General features: G+C 43.1%; 1 protein-coding gene across 1 annotated transcript; it reads left to right on the top strand.

Annotated features, from left to right (window-relative positions):
- Positions 1–16,915: 16,915 nt before the first annotated feature.
- LOC124702072 (tropinone reductase homolog At5g06060-like) lies at positions 16,916–19,219 on the top strand. The gene is made up of 5 exons (XM_047234171.1): positions 16,916–17,095; positions 17,197–17,404; positions 18,162–18,378; positions 18,566–18,672; positions 18,937–19,219. The coding sequence occupies exons 1-5, from the start codon at positions 17,004–17,006 to the stop codon at positions 19,123–19,125; spliced, it is 813 nt and encodes a 270-aa protein (XP_047090127.1). The 5' UTR covers positions 16,916–17,003; the 3' UTR covers positions 19,126–19,219.
- Positions 19,220–19,631: the final 412 nt, after the last annotated feature.

Raw genomic sequence — 19,631 nt, 5'->3', positions numbered from 1 at the left:
CTAATCAACTAAGGAACTTTGCAAATTAAAAGTGCTACAGCAACTAAAGCAAGTGGAGGAAGAAAGAGATGTTGTTTACCTCCTCTATGCATATAAAATGTATTTGTTAACAAGGTTGATCAAGTCTTGCCACCAAATAAATTTTACATAGCATATGAAGAAATAAACCTCAAATCAATCATGTTACCTTGAATTGTATTGATATGGATCCAATCACAAGAGTTTGATATTCTTCTTTAGGCTCATATATAGGACAATCGATAGTTCCCACTTTGATAGTTCTCACATTAGAAATAGTATTAACTCCACACGCTTTCTCAATCCTCTTGGGGAAATAGACGGTGTGTTCCTTATCATCAACATTGAAAGTAACCTTTCCTTTATTGCAATCAATAACAGCCCCTGCGGTGTTAAGAAAAGGTCTCCCAAGAATAATAGACATATTATCATCTTCGAGGCATTTCCAACACAACAAAATCAGTTAATATCAAGCGGTTATTAGTAACTTGAACAGGAACATCCTCACATATACCAACAGGAATAGCAGTAGATTTATCAGCCATTTGCAAAGATATATCAGTAGGTATCAACTTATCTAAGTAAAGTCTCTTATACAGAGAAAAAGGCATAACACTAACACCGGCGCCCAAGTCACATAGAGCAGTTTTAACATAATTATTCTTAATAGAACAAGGAATAGTAGGTATACCTGGGTCGCCCAACTTCTTTGGAACTTTGCCATTGAAAGAGTAATTAGCAAGCATAGTGGAAATTTCCTCATTGGGGATTTTCCTTTTGTTAGTAACAATATCTTTCATATACTTTGAATAAGGAGGCAATTTAATAGCATCGATCAAAGGGATTTGCAAGAATAAAGGTTTCATCCAATCACAAAATTTATTATAGTGTTCTTCTTCCTTTGATTTTAGTTTCTTAGCAGGAAAAGGCATTTGCTTTTGCACCCAAGGTTCTCTTTCATTACCATGTTTCTCAGCAATAAAATCTTCTTTAGTATACTTTTTATTTTTAGCATGCTTTTCGGGTTCTTTTTCAACCTCTTCTTTATCGGGAGTATCATTCTTATCATTATCTTTATCATGTTCATTACCACTTTCGGTTTCAGCATCGAAATAGAAATACTATTAGGATCATTAACGAGGTTCGAGAGGATTCTACAACATTCTTATGTTTCTTTTTCTTTTTCTTAGATGGAGCACTAGTTTTAATTCGTTGAGAATCTTGTTCAACTCTTTTGGGATGCCCTTCAGGATATAGAGGATCCTGGGTAGAGACACCACCTCTAGTTGTTACTTCATAAGCATGTTTTTCTTTAGAATTATTTCCTAACAAGTCATTTTGCACTTTAGTGAGTTGATCAATTTGAGTTTGAACCATATGAAAATGTTTAACAAGCATCTTAACATCATTGGAGGTTCTCTCCACAATATCATGCAATTCACTAATAGCTTGAGAATTTTCCATTAGATGATTCTCTACTCTCATATTAAAATTTTCTTGCTTAACAATATAATTATCAAACTCATCTAAGCATTGTGCGGGAGGTTTTGAATACGGAATATCTTCCCTAGTAAAGCGCTGAAGGGAGTTTACCTCAATCATGGATGAAGGGGAATTATCTCACATATATCTTCTATGGGAGGTAGATTCTTCACATCTTCGGATTTAATACCTTTCTCCTTGAGAGACTTCTTGGCTTCCCTCATATCTTCATCATTCAATTTAATTAAACCCCTCTTCTTCAATATTGGCGTTGGAGTTGGTTGAGGCGTAGTCCAATCATCATGATTCCGGCCTATTTTAGCCAATAATTCTTCAGCTTCGTCCGGAGTTCTTTTCCTGAAAACACAACCAGCACAACTATCCAGGTATGCCCTAGACTCAATGGTTAGTCCACTATAAAATATATCAAGTAAATCATGCTTTTCCAAATCATGGTCAAGCAGAGCTCTAATAAGAGAGCAAAATCTCGCCCAAGCCTCAGGCAATTTCTCTCCATCTCCCTGATCAAAATTATAAATTCTCTGCAAAGCAGCATGTTGAGCACTAGCAGGAAAGTATTTACGGAAGAAAACATCAAGCAATTCTTTTGGACTTTTAATAGAACTAGGTGGCAAACTATTATACCAAGTTTTAGCGTCATCCTTTAATGAGAATGGAAAGATTTTAGCAACAAAGTAAGTACGCTTCTTAACATCATCAGAAAACAAGCTACTCAGAGTAGATAACTCAATCATGTGTTCAACAACACTTTCTTTTTCAGTACCACAAAAAGGTGTTTTCTCAACAATAGCTATATGAGATAGATCAAGAGAAAAATCATAATCTTTATCCTTAATGTTTATAGGAGATGTGGCAAATTTAGGATCGGGAGACAGTTTATATCTAACGAGCATGTTACGCAAGCAACTTTTTAATTTTTCTTGCATCAGTAGTAGCATTGCATTTTTCAATAAAATCATCATCAAGTTCCACATATTCTTCATCAAGATCATCACTAGAGTATTCAAGTTCAGGTGAATTAACAGGTGTAGTAACATCGGGAGTTTCCGTATTTTCAATTTGTCTAGACCTAGCAATTGTAGCATCTAGAAAAGTTCCCAATGAACCACTATCATCAAGCACAGCAGAAGCATCATCAATATTATAAGAGGAATTTTCAGATTCAGCAGAAGTACCAGCATTTGAAGCTTGTGGTGGTGAAACAAGTTTATCAATCACAGATGGTGAATCAAGAGCAACCAGAGGTACTCAGAGTCGTACCTTTTCTTGTAGTGGATGGTAATATGGCGACCTTAGTATCGCGAGTTTTACCCATGATGGAGAATTTGCAGCGAACAATATCAATCCAAGTGAACTTCCAAATAAAGCTATGCTCCCCGGCAACGGCGCCAGAAAATAGTCTTGATGACCCACAAGTATAGGGGATCGCAACGGTCTTCGAGGAAGTAAAACCCAATTTATTGATTCGACACAAGGGGAGACAAAGAATACTTGAAAGCCTTAACGAGCGGAGTTGTCAATTCAGCTGCACACTGGAAACGGACTTGCTCGCAAGAGTTTATCGAGTAACAGTTTATAGCATAGCGTAGTAAAATAACGCGTGAGTAACAAAGACAGCGTAGTGATTTTAGTAAACGACAGGATTAAAATACGCAGGCACGGGGACGGATGACGGGCGTTGCATGGATGAGAGAAACTCATGTAACAATCATAGCAGGGCATTTGCAGATAATAATAAAACGGTGTCCAAGTATGATACGTCTCCAACGTATCGATAATTTCTTGTGTTCCATGCCACATTATTGATGTTATCTACATGTTTTATGCACACTTTATGTCATATTCGTGCATTTTCTGGAACTAACCTATTAACAAGATGCCGAAGTGCCGATTCGTTGTTCTCGCTGTTTTTGGTTTCGAAATCCTAGTAAAGAAATATTCTCGGAATTGGACGAAATAAAAGCCCGGAGGCCTATTTTCTCACGAAGCTTCCGGAAGACCGAAGACGAGACGAAGAGGGGCCACGGGGTGAGCCAAACCCTAGGGCGGCGCGGCCCCACCCCTGGCCGCGCCGGCCTCGTGGTGTGGGCCCCCCGTGCCGCCTCTTGACTTGCCCTTCCGCCTACTAATAGCCTCCGTGACGAAACCCCCGGTACCGAGAGCCACGATACGGAAAACATTACCGAGACGCCGTCGCCGCCGATCCCATCTCGGGGGATCCTGGAGATCGCCTCCGGCACCTCGCCGGAGAGGGGATTCATCTCCCGGAGGACTCTACACCGCCATGGTCGCCTCCGGAGTGATGAGTGAGTAGTCTACCCCTGGACTATGGGTCCATAGCAGTAGCTAGATGGTTGTCTTCTCCCCATTGTGCTATCATTGTCGGATCTTGTGAGCTGCCTATCATGATCAAGATCATCTATATGTAATTCTATATGTTGCGTTTGTTGGGATCCGATGAATAGAGAATACTATGTTATGTTGATTATCAAAGTTATGCTTATGTGTTGTTTATGATCTTGCATGCTCTCCGTTATTAGTAGATGCTCTGGCCAAGTAGATGCTTTTAACTCCAAGAGGGAGTACTTATGCTCGATAGTGGGTTCATGCCTGCATTGACACCGGGACAGATGACGAAAGTTCTAAGGTTGTGTTGTGCTTGTTGCCACTAGGGATAAAACATTGATGCTATGTCTAAGGATGTAGTTGTTGATTACATTACGCACCATACTTAATGCAATTGTCCGTTGCTTTGCAACTTAATACTGGAGGGGTTCGGATGATAACCTCGAAGGTGGACTTTTTAGGCATAGATGCGGTTGGATGGCGGTCTATGTACTTTGTCGTAATGCCCAATTAAATCTCACTATACTCATCATGATATGTATGTGCATTGTCATGCTCTCTTTATTTGTCAATTGCCCAACTGTAATTTGTTCACCCAACATGCTTGTTCGTCTTATGGGAGAGACACCTCTAGTGAACTGTGGACCCCGGTCCAATTCTCTTTACTGAAATACAATCTATCGCAATACTTGTTTTACTTGTTTTCTCTCGCAAACAATCATCTTCCACACAATACGGTTAATCCTTTGTTACAGCAAGCCGGTGAGATTGACAACCTCACTCGTTTCGTTGGGGCAAAGTACTTTGGTTGTGTTGTGCAGGTTCCACGTTGGCGCCGGAATCTCCGGTGTTGCGCCGCACTACATCCCGCCGCCATCAACCTTCAACGTGCTTCTTGGCTCCTCCTGGTTCGATAAACCTTGGTTTCTTTACGAGGAAAACTTGCTGCTGTGCGCATCATACCTTCCTCTTGGGGTTGCCCAACGAACGTGTGAAATACACGCCATCAAGCATATTTTCGCGCGTTGCGGAACGAAGAAAAGCTACACCACAAGATTTCTAACTCCCGCGCAACTACACGCAATATTTTCGGCGCCGTTGCCGGGGAGATCAAGACACGCTGCAAGGGGAGTCTCCACTTCTCAATCTCTTTACTTTGTTTTTGTCTTGCTTTATTTTATTTACTACTTTGTTTGCTGCACTAAATCAAAACACAAAAAAATTAGTTGCTAGTTTTACTTTATTTGCTATCTTGTTTGCTATATCGAAAACACAAAAAAAATTAGTTTACTTGCATTTACTTTATCTAGTTCGCTTTATTTACTATCGCTAAAATGAGTAATCCTGAAGTTGAAGTTCGTTCATTTAAGCAACAAGGGGGAGAATGTTTAAAAGATGCTTGGTATAGAATTAGTGATGCCCATAATAGGTGCACTAAGAAACACTCCACCACTATCCTACTCGGGAATTTTTATGTTGGTATCTCTAGCTGGAATAGATATGTTCTTGATTGTCTCGCGGGAGGTAACTTCCTAGGTGCTCCCGCTTTAGAAGCTAGTTGCATTATTGAGAGTTTATTTGGAACACCACCTGTTAATGAAACTAAAAGTGAAACCTCCCTTGAGGATGTTATGAAAAAATTGGAAACCATAGAGAAAAATTGTAGCGTTGAAACTAAATTGGAAATATTACTTGATAATACTGATAAACTTGATAAAATCCTAGGAGGAATTAATGAAAGAATTGCTACTCTAGAAACTTGTGCTATCCATGATAATCAAACCCATAGAATTGGTAAACTTGAAGAAGCTATGAGAAAATTGGGTTCAACTTTTTCTTCTCTTAAATTTAATGAGAAAGCTTATGTGGGTAAGGAGCAAAAATTCATGTATGTCTCTAAGGTGCCTAAACCAAAGAATTACTATAGGCCTAAAATTGATAAAACTCCCAACACCGCTGGTAATGATGTTGATGCTTCATCTCTCGATAATACTTGATACACACTTTCGCGCCTAGCCGAAAGGCGTTAAAGAAAAGCGCTTATGGGAGACAACCCATGTTTTTACCTACAGTACTTTGTTTTTATTTTGTGTCTTGGAAGTTGTTTACTACTGTAGCAACCTCTCCTTATCTTAGTTTTGAGTTTTGTTGTGCCAAGTTAAGCCGTTGATAGAAAAGTAAGTACTAGATTTGGATTACTGCGCAGTTCCAGATTTCTTTGCTGTCACGAATCTGAGCCCACTGCCCTGCAGGAAGCTCAGAAAATTATGCCAATTTACGTGCATGATCCTCAGATATGTACGCAACTTTCATTCAATTTGAGCATTTTCATTTGAGCAAGTCTGGTGCCATTTTAAAATTCGTCAATACGAACTGTTCTGTTTTGACAGATTCTGCCTTTTATTTCGCATTGCCTCTTTTGCTATGTTGGATGAATTTCTTTGATCCACTAATGTCCAGTAGCATTATGCAATGTCCAGAAGTGTTAAGAATGATTGTGTCACCTCTGAATATGTCAATTTATATTGTGCACTAACCCTCTAATGAGTTGTTTCGAGTTTGGTGTGGAGGAAGTTTTCAAGGATCAAGAGAGGAGTATGATGCAACATGATCAAGGAGAGTGAAAGCTCTAAGCTTGGGGATGCACCCGGTGGTTCACCCCTGCATATATCAAGAAGACTCAAGCGTCTAAGCTTGGGGATGCCCAAGGCATCCCCTTCTTCATCAACAACATTATCGGGTTCCTCCCCTGAAACTACATTTTTATTCGGCCACATCTTATGTGCTTTTTCTTGGAGCGTCGGTTTGTTTTTGTTTTTGTTTTGTTTGAATAAAATGGATCCTAGCATTCACTTTATGGGAGAGATACACGCTCCGCTGTAGCATATGGACAAATATGTCCTTAGGTTTCTACTCATAGTATTCATGGCGAAGTTTCTCCTTCGTTAAATTGTTATATGGTTGGAATTGGAAAATGATACATGTAGTAATTGCTATAAATGTTTTGGGTAATGTGATACTTGGCAATTGTTGTGCTCATGTTTAAGCTCTTGCATCATATGCTTTGCACCCATTAATGAAGAAATACATAGAGCATGCTAAAATTTGGTTTGCATATTTGGTTTCTCTAAGGTCTAGATAATTTCTAGTATTGAGTTTGAACAACAAGGAAGACGGTATAGAGTCTTATAATGCTTTACAATATGTCTTTTATGTGAGTTTTGCTGTACCAGTTCATCCTTGTGTTTGTTTCAAATAGCCTTGCTAGCCTAAACCTTGTATCGAGAGGGAATACTTCTCATGCATCCAAAATACTTGAGCCAACCACTATGCCATTTGTGTCCACCATACCTACCTACTACATGGTATTTATCCGCCATTCCAAAGTAAATTGCTTGAGTGCTACCTTTAAAATTCCATCATTCACCTTTGCAATATATAGCTCATGGGACAAATAGCTTAAAAACTATTGTGGTATTGAATATGTAATTATGCACTTTATCTCTTATTAAGTTGCTTGTTGTGCGATAACCATGTTTTCGGGGAACGCCATCAACTCATTCTTGTTGAATTTCATGTGAGTTGCTATGCATGTTCGTCTTGTCCGAAGTAAGAGCGATCTACCACCTTGAATGGTTTGAGCATGCATATTGTGAGAGAAGAACATTGGGCCGCTAACTAAAGCCATGATTCATGGTGGAAGTTTCAGTTTTGGACAAATATCCTCAAATCTCTAATGAGAAAAGAATTAATTGTTGTCAAATGCTTAAAGCATTAAAAGAGGAGTCCATTATCTGTTGTCTATGTTGTCCCGGTATGGATGTCTAAGTTGAGAATAATCAAAAGCGAGAAATCCAAATGCGAGCTTTCTCCTTAGACCTTTGTACAGAGCGGCATAGAGGTACCCCTTTGTGAAACTTGGTTAAAGCATATGTATTGCGGTGATAATCCAGGTAGTCCAAGCTAATTAGGACAAGGTGCGAGCACTATTAGTACACTATGCATGAGGCTTGCAACTTATAAGATATAATTTACATGATGCATATGCTTTATTACTACCGTTGACAAAATTGTTTCATGTTTTCAAAATCAAAGCTCTAGCACAAATATAGCAATCGATGCTTTTCCTCTATGAGGACCATTCTTTTACTTTCAACGTTGAGTCAGTTCACCTATTTCTCTCCACCTCAAGAAGCAAACACTTGTGTGAACTGTGCATTGATTCTTACATACTTGCTTATTGCACTTATTATATTACTCTATGTTGACAATATCCATGAGATATACATGTTACAAGTTGAAAGCAACCGCTGAAACTTAATCTTCTTTTGTGTTGCTTCAATACCTTTACTTTGAATTATTGCTTTATGAGTTAACTCTTATGCAAGACTTATTGATGCTTGTCTTGAAGTACTATTCATGAAAAGTCTTTGCTTTATGATTCACTTGTTTACTCATGTCATACACATTGTTTTGATCGCTGCATTCTCTACATATGCTTTACAAATAGTATGATCAAGTTTATGATGGCATGTCACTCCAGAAATTATCTTTGTTATCGTTTTACCCGCTCGGGACGAGCAGAACTAAGCTTGGGGATGCTGATACGTCTCCAACGTATCGATAATTTCTTGTGTTCCATGCCACATTATTGATGTTATCTACATGTTTTATGCACACTTTATGTCATATTCGTGCATTTTCTGGAACTAACCTATTAACAAGATGCCGAAGTGCCGATTCTGTTGTTTTACTGCTTGTTTTTGGTTTCAGAAATCCTAGTAAAGAAATATTCTCGGAATTGGACGAAATAAAAGCCCAGAGGCCTATTTTCTCACGAAGCTTCCGGAAGACCGAAGACGAGACGAAGAGGGGCCACGGGGTAGCCAAACCCTAGGCGGCGCGGCCCCACCTTGGCCGCGCGGCCCTGTGGTGTGGGCCCCCGTGCCGCCTCTTGACTTGCCCTTCCGCCTACTAAATAGCCTCCGTGACGAAACCCCCGGCACCGAGAGCCACGATACGGAAAACATTACCGAGACGCCGTCGCCGCCGATCCCATCTCGGGGGATCTCGGAGATCGCCTCCGGCACCCACGCGGAGAGGGGATTCATCTCCCGGAGGACTCTACACCGCCATGGTCGCCTCCGGAGTGATGAGTGAGTAGTCTACCCCTGGACTATGGGTCCATAGCAGTAGCTAGATGGTTGTCTTCTCCCCATTGTGCTATCATTGTCGGATCTTGTGAGCTGCCTATCATGATCAAGATCATCTATATGTAATTCTATATGTTGCGTTTGTTGGGATCCGATGAATAGAGAATACTTGTTATGTTGATTATCAAAGTTATGCTTATGTGTTGTTTATGATCTTGCATGCTCTCCGTTATTAGTAGATGCTCGGCCAAGTAGATGCTTTTAACTCCAAGAGGGAGTACTTATGCTCGATAGTGGGTTCATGCCCGCATTGACACCGGGACGATGATGAGAAAGTTCTAAGGTTGTGTTGTGCTTGTTGCCACTAGGGATAAAACATTGATGCTATGTCTAAGGATGTAGTTGTTGATTACATTACGCACCATACTTAATGCAATTGTCCGTTGCTTGCAACTTAATACTGGAGGGGTTCGGATGATAACCTGAAGGTGGACTTTTTAGGCATAGATGCGGTTGGATGGCGGTCTATGTACTTTGTCGTAATGCCCAATTAAATCTCACTATACTCATCATGATATGTATGTGCATTGTCATGCTCTCTTTATTTGTCAATTGCCCAACGCGTAATTTGTTCACCCAACATGCTTGTTCGTCTTATGGGAGAGACACCTCTAGTGAACTGTGGACCCCGGTCCAATTCTCTTTACTCGAAATACAATCTACTGCAATACTTGTTTTTACTGTTTTCTCTGCAAACAATCATCTTCCACACAATACGGTTAATCCTTTGTTACGAGCAAGCCGGTGAGATTGACAACCTCACTCGTTTCGTTGGGGCAAAGTACTTTGGTTGTGTTGTGCGGGTTCCACGTTGGCGCCGGAATCTCCGGTGTTGCGCCGCACTACATCCCGCCGCCATCAACCTTCAACGTGCTTCTTGGCTCCTCCTGGTTCGATAAACCTTGGTTTCTTTCTGAGGGAAAACTTGCTGCTGTGCTCATCATACCTTCCTCTTGGGGTTGCCCAACGAACGTGTGAAATACACGCCATCAAAGTACTAATCAATCAATAGGCATGTGTTCCAATTATAGTCGTACGTGCTCGCAATGAGAAACTTGCACAACATCTTTTGTCCTACCAGCCGGTGGCAGCCGGGCCTCAAGGGAAACTACTGGATATTAAGGTACTCCTTTTAATAGAGTACCGGAGCAAAGCATTAACACTTCGTGAACACATGTGATCCTCACGTCACTACCATCCCCTCCGGTTGTCCCGATTTCTGTCACTTCGGGGCCATTGGTTCCGGACAGCGACATGTGTATACAACTTGCAGGTAAGATCATAAACAACGAATATCTTCATGAATCAATAACATGTTTAGATCTGAGATCATGGCACTCGGGCCCTAGTGACAAGCATTAAGCATAACAAGTTGCAACAATATCATAAAAGTACCAATTACGGACACTAGGCACTATGCCCTAACAATCTTATGCTATTACATGACCAATCTCATCCAATCCCTACCATCCCCTTCGGCCTACAGTGGGGGAATTACTCACACATGGATGGGGGAAACATGGCTGGTTGATGAAGAGGCGTCGGTGGTGATGGCGGTGATGATCTCCTCCAATTCCCCGTCCGGCGGAGTGCCGAACGGAGACTTCGGCTCCCGAGACGAGTTTCGCGATGTGGCGGCGTTACGGAGGGTTTCGGCGACTTCGACTTCTCTCTCGTGCGTTTTTAGGTCGAGGCCGATAAATAGTCCGAAGGAGGGCGTCGGAGGCCAGCCGAGGGGGCCACACCATAGGGCCGCGCGGGCCCCCCTAGGCCGCGCCGCCTTATGGTGTGGGGCCCTCGGGCCTCCACTTGATTTGTCCTTCTGGCTCCGTCGCATTGCGGGAAAATAGGGCCTTCTGTCAAAATCCCGAGGTTTTTCCTGAAAGTTGGATTTCTGCACAAAACCGAGACACCAGAACAGTTCTGCTGAAAACAGCGTTAGTCCATGTTAGTTGCATCCAAAATACACAAATTAGAGGCAAAACAATACCAAAAGTGTTCGGGAAAGTAGATACGTTTTGGACGTATCAATGAACACCGCTAACTGTGTAGGATTACACGAACCCTCAATGCCGGAGTTAACAAGCTCCACAATATTCAATGTTCATATTTAAATAACCTTAGAGTGTAAGATAGATCAAGACAATTACACCAAGAACTAACATAGCATGCATACTGTCACCATCATACTATGTAGGAGGAATAGATCACATCAATACCATCATAGCAATAGTTAACTTCATAATCTACAAGAGATCATAATCATAGCCTACGCCATGTACTAACACGGATGCACACACTGTCACCATTACACCATGCAGGAGGAATAAAACTACTTTAATAACATCACTAGAGTAGCACATAGAATAGTAGTGATACAAAACTCATATGAATCTCAATCATGTAAAGCAGCTCATGAGATTATTGTATTGAGGTACATGGGAGAGAGATGAACCACATAGCTACGGCGGAGCCCTCGGCCTCGGGGGTGGATTACTCCCTCCTCATCATGGAGGCGGCGATGGCGGTGAAGATGGCGGTGGAGACGGCGGTGGAGATGGCTCCGGGGGCAATTCCCCGTCCCGGCAGGGTGCCGGAACAGAGACTTCGTCCCCGGATTGGAGTTTCGCGATGTGGCGGCGCCCACGGAGTCTTTCCGGAGTTTCGTCAAGAGGTACTGCGTTTTTAGGTCGAAAGGGGTTATATAGGCGAAGAGGCGGCGCAGGAGGGCTGACAGGGTGGCCCCACCCTAGGCCGGCGCGGCCAGGGTCTGGCCCGCGCCGCCTTATGGTGTGGTGGCCCCCGGCCCCTCTCCGACTCTTCTTCGGTGTTCGGAGCCTTCGGGAAAAATAGGAGGTTTGGCGTTGATTTCGTCCAATTCCGAGAATATTGCCCGAACAGCCTTTTCGGAACCAAAAACAGACAGAAAACAACAACTGGCCTTTCGGCATCTCGTCAATAGGTTAGTTCCGGAAAACGCATAATAATGACATAAAGTGTGAACAAAACATGTCGGTATTGTCATAAAACAAGCATGGAACATCAGAAATTATAGATACGTTGGAGACGTATCACCTCCTCCCTTCTCTCTCTCTCTCTCTCTCTCTCTCTCTCTCTCTCTCTCTCTCGTTCTCTCTCCCGTGCGTGGTTCCTCGAAGAGCTACGCACGGAGGGAGTCCACTCCACCCAGTATGCGGGAGCGCTGCCGGGATTCATATATATCCAGAAGATCTACGTACTTCTGCACCTTAGCTGGAACGGAGATGGGAGCGTCGTTGAGCATCATATGTGTGCGAAACTATGAGGTGCTACACTTGCGGCACTTGACGTCGTAACAGGAGGATTGAACTCGACCCTCAAGTCGACAACGAGTACAACTACATCATCCACGTTCTAGTGGAATGTTAACCGTTTTTGGTCTATGAGGGTACGTCACCGAAGCTATCTCTGTTACAACATTACTACTATAGGTAGATCTGGGCAATCGGGCTACGCTAGAAACATTTTGTTTTCTACTACGAATCCCTACAACCAGATCGTGTGCCACCACCCCTCCCCCCTCACACACACACACCACCACCATGGACCTCTCCATCCCGACGAGGAGGTTCACCCACGAGTAGGTAAGCGGCACCATCTAACTCGATCCTTGTAGGATGGTGACGGCAAACGGTCTTTCTCTTCGTTGCCTTCTACACTCATCCGATGGTGGTGCGTGCTGCAAACCCTAAAGCTAGTTGATGAGATCTTTGAGTAGATCAGAGTAGATGTTGTTGTAGATCTATGATGGTATGGATCATATTTCTTGTCGGTACTGAATGAAGTGGATGATTGATGCGTGTAGTTGACACGTCCGTTGGGAACCCCAAGAGGAAGGTGTGATGCGCACAGCGGCAAGTTTCCCTCAGTAAGAAACCAAGGTTTAATCGAACCAGTAGGAGTCAAGAAGCACGTTGAAGGTTGATGGCGGCGGGATGTAGTGCGGCGCAACACCGGAGATTCCGGCGCCAACGTGGAACCCGCACAACACAACCAAAGTACTTTGCCCCAACGAAACAGGTGAGGTTGTCAATCTCACCGGCTTGTCTGTAACAAAGGATTAACCGAATTGTGTGGAAGATGATTGTTTGCAGAGAAAACGAGTAAAACAAGTATTGCGACAGATTTGTATTTCAAGTATTAAAAGAATGGACCGGGGTCCACGATTCACTAGAGGTGTCTCTCCCATAAGATAAAAGCATGTTGGGTGAACAAATTACGGTCGGGCAATTGACAAATAGAGAGGGCATAACAATGCACATACATGGCATGATAAGTATAGTGAGATTTAATTGGGCATTACGACAAAGTACATAGACCGCCATCCAACCGCATCTATGCCTAAAAAGTCCACCTTCGGAGTTATCGTCCGAACCCCTTCCGGTATTAAGTTGCAAAGCAACGAGACAATTGCATTAAGTATGGTGCGTAATGTAATCAACAAATACATCCTCGGACATAGCGCCAATGTTTTATCCCTAGTGGCAACAACGACAACACAACCTTAGAACTTTACATCACTCGTCCCGGTGTCAATGCGAGGCATGAACCCACTATCGAGCATAAATACTCCCTCTTGGAGTTAAAAGCAAAAACTTGGCCGAGCCTCTACTAGTAACGGAGAGCATGCAAGATCATAAACAACACATATGTAATAACTTGATAATTAACATAACATGGTATTCTCTATCCATCGGATCCCGACAAACACAACATAGAGTATTACGGATAGATGATCTTGATCATGTTAGGCAGCTCACAAGATCCAACAATGAAGCACAATGAGGAGAAGACAACCATCTAGCTACCGCTATGGACCCATAGTCCGAGGGTGAACTACTCACTCATCACTCCGGAGGCGACCATGGCGGTGTAGAGTCCTCCGGGAGATGAATCCCCTCTCCGGCAGGGTGCCGGAGGAGATCTCCGAGAATCCCCCGAGATGGGATCGGCGGCGGCGGCGTCTCGGTAAGGTTTTCCGTATCGTGGTTTTTCGCATCGGGGGTTTCGCGACGGAGGCTTTAAGTAGGCGGAAGGGCGAGTCGGGGGCCGACGAGGGCCCACACCACGGGCAGCGCGGGCCCCCTTGGCCGCGCCGCCATGTGGTTTGGCCACCTCGTGGCCCCACTTCGTATGCTCTTCGGTCTTCCGGAAGGTTCGTGGCAAAATAGGCCCCCGGGTCTTCGTTTCGTCCAATTCCGAGAATATTTCGTTACTAGGATTTACGAAACCAAAAACGACAGAAAACAGGAACCGGCACTTCGGCATCTTGTTAATAGGTTAGTTCCAGAAAATGCACGAATATGACATAAAGTGTGCATAAAACATGTAGGTATCATCAATAATATGGCATAGAACATAAGAAATTATCGATACGTCGGAGACGTATCAATGATCCAGTGATATATCGTAAGATCATGTGGTCGTATGGAAGGTTTTGCTTAGTTGTTAGTGAATGTCGATGTTATGGTAGTGTTAATGTGTGGTATGTTCTTGTTTTGTTGGTGAAATCTTGCTCATTTGTACAATGGTAGTATGTAGATGTAGATTATCTATGTCGATATTGTAGATTAGACTAAATCATGTTCATGTGTACAATGTAGTGTGTAGATGCCAATTTTATATTGCGATGTTGTAGATCAGACTAATTCTTTCTCATGTGTAGTAGGGTAGATGTTAGTGCGTTGAGTTAAATGATCTTCATTCATTGCCGTAGAATCCATGTATAATAGTAGTTGTGTAGTTCTTCTTGCACTAGCAATTCACTTACACATGAGATCATGTTGTGAAGAGCATTTGGCTGAACACATTGCTCTTGTGTAGTTATTGTTTGACATTCTAGTTTTTTGTTGTACTTTCCATTGTTCTAGTTCTAATAGTAACCAATGTAGGCCATGACTGAATACGAGTTTAGCCAGGCCCTACTCCATATCTAGTACTTTCCCTTCTTTGTTGCTGAGACCCAGGACAAGGCATTACCGATGTTCATGTATCCACAAAAAAGGAGTTGATGTCGGTGCGTAGCATCTGTTGTGTTGTGGTGTACCAGGCTGAGAATGTTGCTTCCATCCTTGCTAGGAGGAAGGCAATGAAGGATGGTAAAGCACACATCATAGACACATTCAAGGGGGTGAAGATCACTATGAAGTATTCTTCTTTCATATGCACCTGCGTCCTCAACAAGATGTGTGACATAATCAAAAGGGGTGTTAGGACCGAAAAGAGGTGCAAGGAGGTGCACCTGAAAAATGTTGCCAAGAAGATGGTTAAGTTCTATGGCTCGAAGGTGTCCTGACAGCAGGTGTACAAACATCTTAGAAAGTGGAGGACCAAATGGATCCATGTGTCCAAGCTTAGAGACCTTAGCGGTACACAATGGGATGGGGACACCTGCATCATTATCCTAGAGGCCGAGAACTACAAAGGCCATGGCTCGGTACTAACACTTATTTCAGTTCCTCCAACCTGTCACATTTTCCAATTCATCTAACGCTCCACTACTAACACATTGTCTTTCTCCAGTCTAGGATCACCCCAAGAACAATGAGTACCTCAACCAGCCATTCACGAACTACACCTAGACGCAACAAATTTTCTCCTTTGGCCTTGCTACTGGCTGATATGAGATGGGTTCCAATGAGCTACTTGGTACATATTGCCCGACTACATAAGGAGACTTCTTTTCGACTTCTAGGATGGCTTCTCTCTTAAGCTACCTCCATTAGCTTCTCATAGAAACCCATCTACTAAATTTGATTAAACTTCTAAATTAGTCTACCCAATATTAATTGAGAAGTTTAAACAAATTTGGGAGACAGGCTTCTGGGAGAAACTGAGGGAGGGTAGCGTCTAGGAGAAGCCCGCCAAAATGAGCTAGGCCATAGAGATCTAGGAGTCCGAGACCGTTGTCCTTGATGACTAAGGTGAGCACGTCTCTTTTGCTAGCCTTGGTGCTGGCACTAGCGCTGATGTTGGTAGGAAGAGGAAGAGATCGCTCTTGTAAGATGACAACGTGGCAAATAAAAGCTACTTTCAAAATAAAAATTATTTGTAAGGGTATCTATATAGCTTTTTTTAAATCCACAAAATCAAAAGAGTGATCTCAACACATGGAGAAGGACCGAGTAACAACAAGTTATTGAACATACCTACATGGCTATTAAAATTTCAAATGGCAAGTTATTAACTAGGATAAGTTTTGAAGTCAAGTGCTAACCCAAGGCTACATAAGTACATAGAAATTACGAGGTTTTGTAATGGATGCTAGGTAGGAGTTTACACAATTCCGAAGTTTGAGATCGATAGTTTAGCTTTTGTAGATAGAATACACGATAGTCTACACGAAGATTTTTTTTTCTCGTTCTCAAAAAAATTTCGGTGGGCATCAATAATACCAGCTACTGGAAATATTGGTCAAAATACCATTCAAGTTTTTTCAAAAAAGTTTTAAAATTAATCCAAATTTTACCGAAATCATTTAAATTTTTAGCAAATTATCAAGTACCGATAAATATATGCTGGTATTTTCTTAAGGGTGGGTACCATTAAAACCGGGTTTCGGCGAGATCTCGCAAATACCGGCCGGGAATAAAACCCTCGCCTACACACATCCCTGAATCCTAAAAGACCCACCAAATACACCGTGATTTACCAGACGAACTGGCAACACCGTATTTTTACATGTTTTTACAGGGCCAGTATCTCTTGAGCCAAGAAGTGCGTTGCCGTGGAGCCTGGCTCCGACTAAACGGCAACCAAACACGCCCTGCATCAACTATTAACTGCATTTGGCGGGTGGGTGAAGTCGGACGCAGTGACGGCATCCACTTCCAGTACGAACGTCGTGCGGCGACGCGCAGCAGGGAAATCAGCGCTTGGAAGCGGATGGCCGCGGCAGAAGCGATCGGCGCCAGTGCGGGGAGATGGTCTCTTCACGGCAAGACAGCCCTCGTCACCGGTGGCACTCGCGGCATCGGGTATTTCTCTGTTCGCTTGAGCAGTTGAGCTAGTTGCTTATAGCGCCGAATCTCTGGAGTCCATTTGAGGAATTTGTGTTCATGTGTGCGCTGATGCGCAGGTATGCGGTGGTGGAGGAGTTGTCGGCGCTGGGAGCGGCCGTGCACACCTGCTCCCGGACGGAGGCGGAGCTGGCCGAGCGCTTGAAGGAGTGGGAGGCCAAGGGATTCCGCGTCACCGGCTCCGTCTGCGACGTCTCCGTGCGGGAGCAGCGGGAGCGCCTGATCCGCGACGTCGCCGACCGCTTCGCCGGCAAGCTCAACATCCTCGTAACGCACCCACTTCATCCTCCCTCCTCGATCTATTTACCTGGCTGCTCAATTTGGGAACAGGGTCGTGGATTGATGGATGTTGATTCACTGCGTTGCTTGTAGTATTCAGCGAATCAGGGTTCAGACTTCAGAGAATGCAATTGCACATAGTCTGATTGGTGCATTGGTGGAGCATATAGTCTGTGATGTTTGTGACTGATTGGTGAGGTATCAGCATGTTATTGTCGGACCATAGATTTTGCTCTTGGCATGGCATGAAGTCGACTAAAATGCTTAATGTGTGTGGACTTGGTACGATCGTAGGACGGTAGGAGGCTCACGGATTAGATCGACTAAAATAGATGTATCTACAACTATAATGTGTATAGATACATCTATATTAGCGTGAAGTAATATGAATCGGAGGGAGTAATATACTTGACAATGTTTGGTCATTTTCAGGTAGTACAACCTTGGATCCTTACTACTGCACCAGCATCATTCATTTATTTTTTTAAATTCTGTAATGTTTTTTCTATGAACATGTCACTGCAGAGCAATCTGATTTGCTTATAGCCTTTAAAATAGATCAAACATGGCTGATAACTAGAAGAATAACATTGCATTCCTGATTTTTTTTTATAGTTTTCGCTTCACACTCGCGTTTACTCAGTAATAAATTATACTGATTGGGAAACGAATGCAGTTTTGTCCGCTCCACGGCCTGACTGTTGAAGTTCATATCTATCTTCTTTTCCCCCAATTTGTCATGCAGGTTAACAATGCGGGCATAACTATTGATAAGCCAACACTTGAATACACTGCAGAGGAATACTCCATCACAATGGCCACTAATCTTGAATCCGCATTCCATCTGTGCCAACTTTCACATCCTCTTCTCAAGGCGTCCGGGTCGGGCAGCATTGTCTTCATATCATCAGTCTGTGGAGTGATAGCGGAAGCTAGTAGCTCCATTTATAGCTTGACAAAAGGTAAACCCTGCTCCTGAGTGGGTATATTATCAGTCTCTATATTATATGCGATATGATGCTGTTTTTTCACGGGTGGCGTAGATGAACATGCACGATGATGGCAGGGAGTGTAGATCAATCATCATCTTTCCATCTTCTCTTTTGGCAAACCATTTAGCAATCATCATCGCTCTGTAACATGTTACAGGTGCCATGAACCAGCTAGCAAAGAACCTGGCATGTGAGTGGGCGAAAGATCACATAAGAACCAACTCTGTTGCTCCATGGTACATCAAGACATCAATGGTGGAAGCAGTAAGAAGTCACACTCTTTATTTTTCTTCAGAAATAGTTCGTGTTACTTCTGTTACTCAACTACATCGTCAGAAAGTTGCAATTAATTGTCATATCCATTGGTCTCAGTTCCTGAACATAACATAGTCAGTGTGCAGCATACTGCAACTTGTTTTGTATACAGCAATCTCTATTCCCCCGATCGATCTCGCTATATTTGCACCAAACAAACAACAACCCGGGGAATTTCCTCTAACCCATTTGGTTTTGCTCGCTGTTCTGCAGGATTTGGCAAAGGAGGAATTCATGGTTCTCCTCAGGCAGCGAACTCCCATGAGGCGTGTCGGAGAACCTGAAGAGGTATCATCGCTGGTGGCGTTTCTCTGCATGCCCGGTTCGTCTTACATCACTGGCCAGACGATCTCGGTTGATGGTGGATTGACCGTCAATGGGATGTATCCAACCCACGACTAGGAGCTGCATCCTGCTCAGGTGTTGTATGTATGGGAAACTGGATCCATTGGACATGTTTGGCAGAACAAAACGTATCAAATAATGGTTCATCGAGAACTGAGTAGGTCAGTGGCAAAGCTAGCGAGTGCGTAGCCAACCGACCTGGGTTCAAGTCCCAAGGGGACCGAATGAAACGGGATGCTATTCAGCGCATATAAATTCGCTTATGAGAGGTCTTATCTTTACCTAATGACGGGCCTTCAAGGGAGGGATGTGTCCCCCTTTGGTCAATGTTAAATACATGTTTTCGAGTAATTGTTATTTTGGATGAGGAGAGTAAGAATATTCCACTGAGAGAATATATACGCAATTAGTTGCCCGCATGGGGTCGGCATTCGAAAGCCAAGCATATTTGAGAATATCTATCGTGGTGTTTAGTTTCCTAGGCATTTTGAAACGCCGTGGTTCCCCGATCTTCATGAATTGACCAACAAGATGGTTGATACAATGACACGCAGGTCGAAAAG

The sequence above is a fragment of the Lolium rigidum genome, chromosome 3 (assembly GCF_022539505.1).
Source record: "Lolium rigidum isolate FL_2022 chromosome 3, APGP_CSIRO_Lrig_0.1, whole genome shotgun sequence".
Classification (NCBI taxonomy): domain Eukaryota; kingdom Viridiplantae; phylum Streptophyta; class Magnoliopsida; order Poales; family Poaceae; genus Lolium; species Lolium rigidum.
This window is presented reverse-complemented; position numbering and strand designations above follow the sequence as displayed.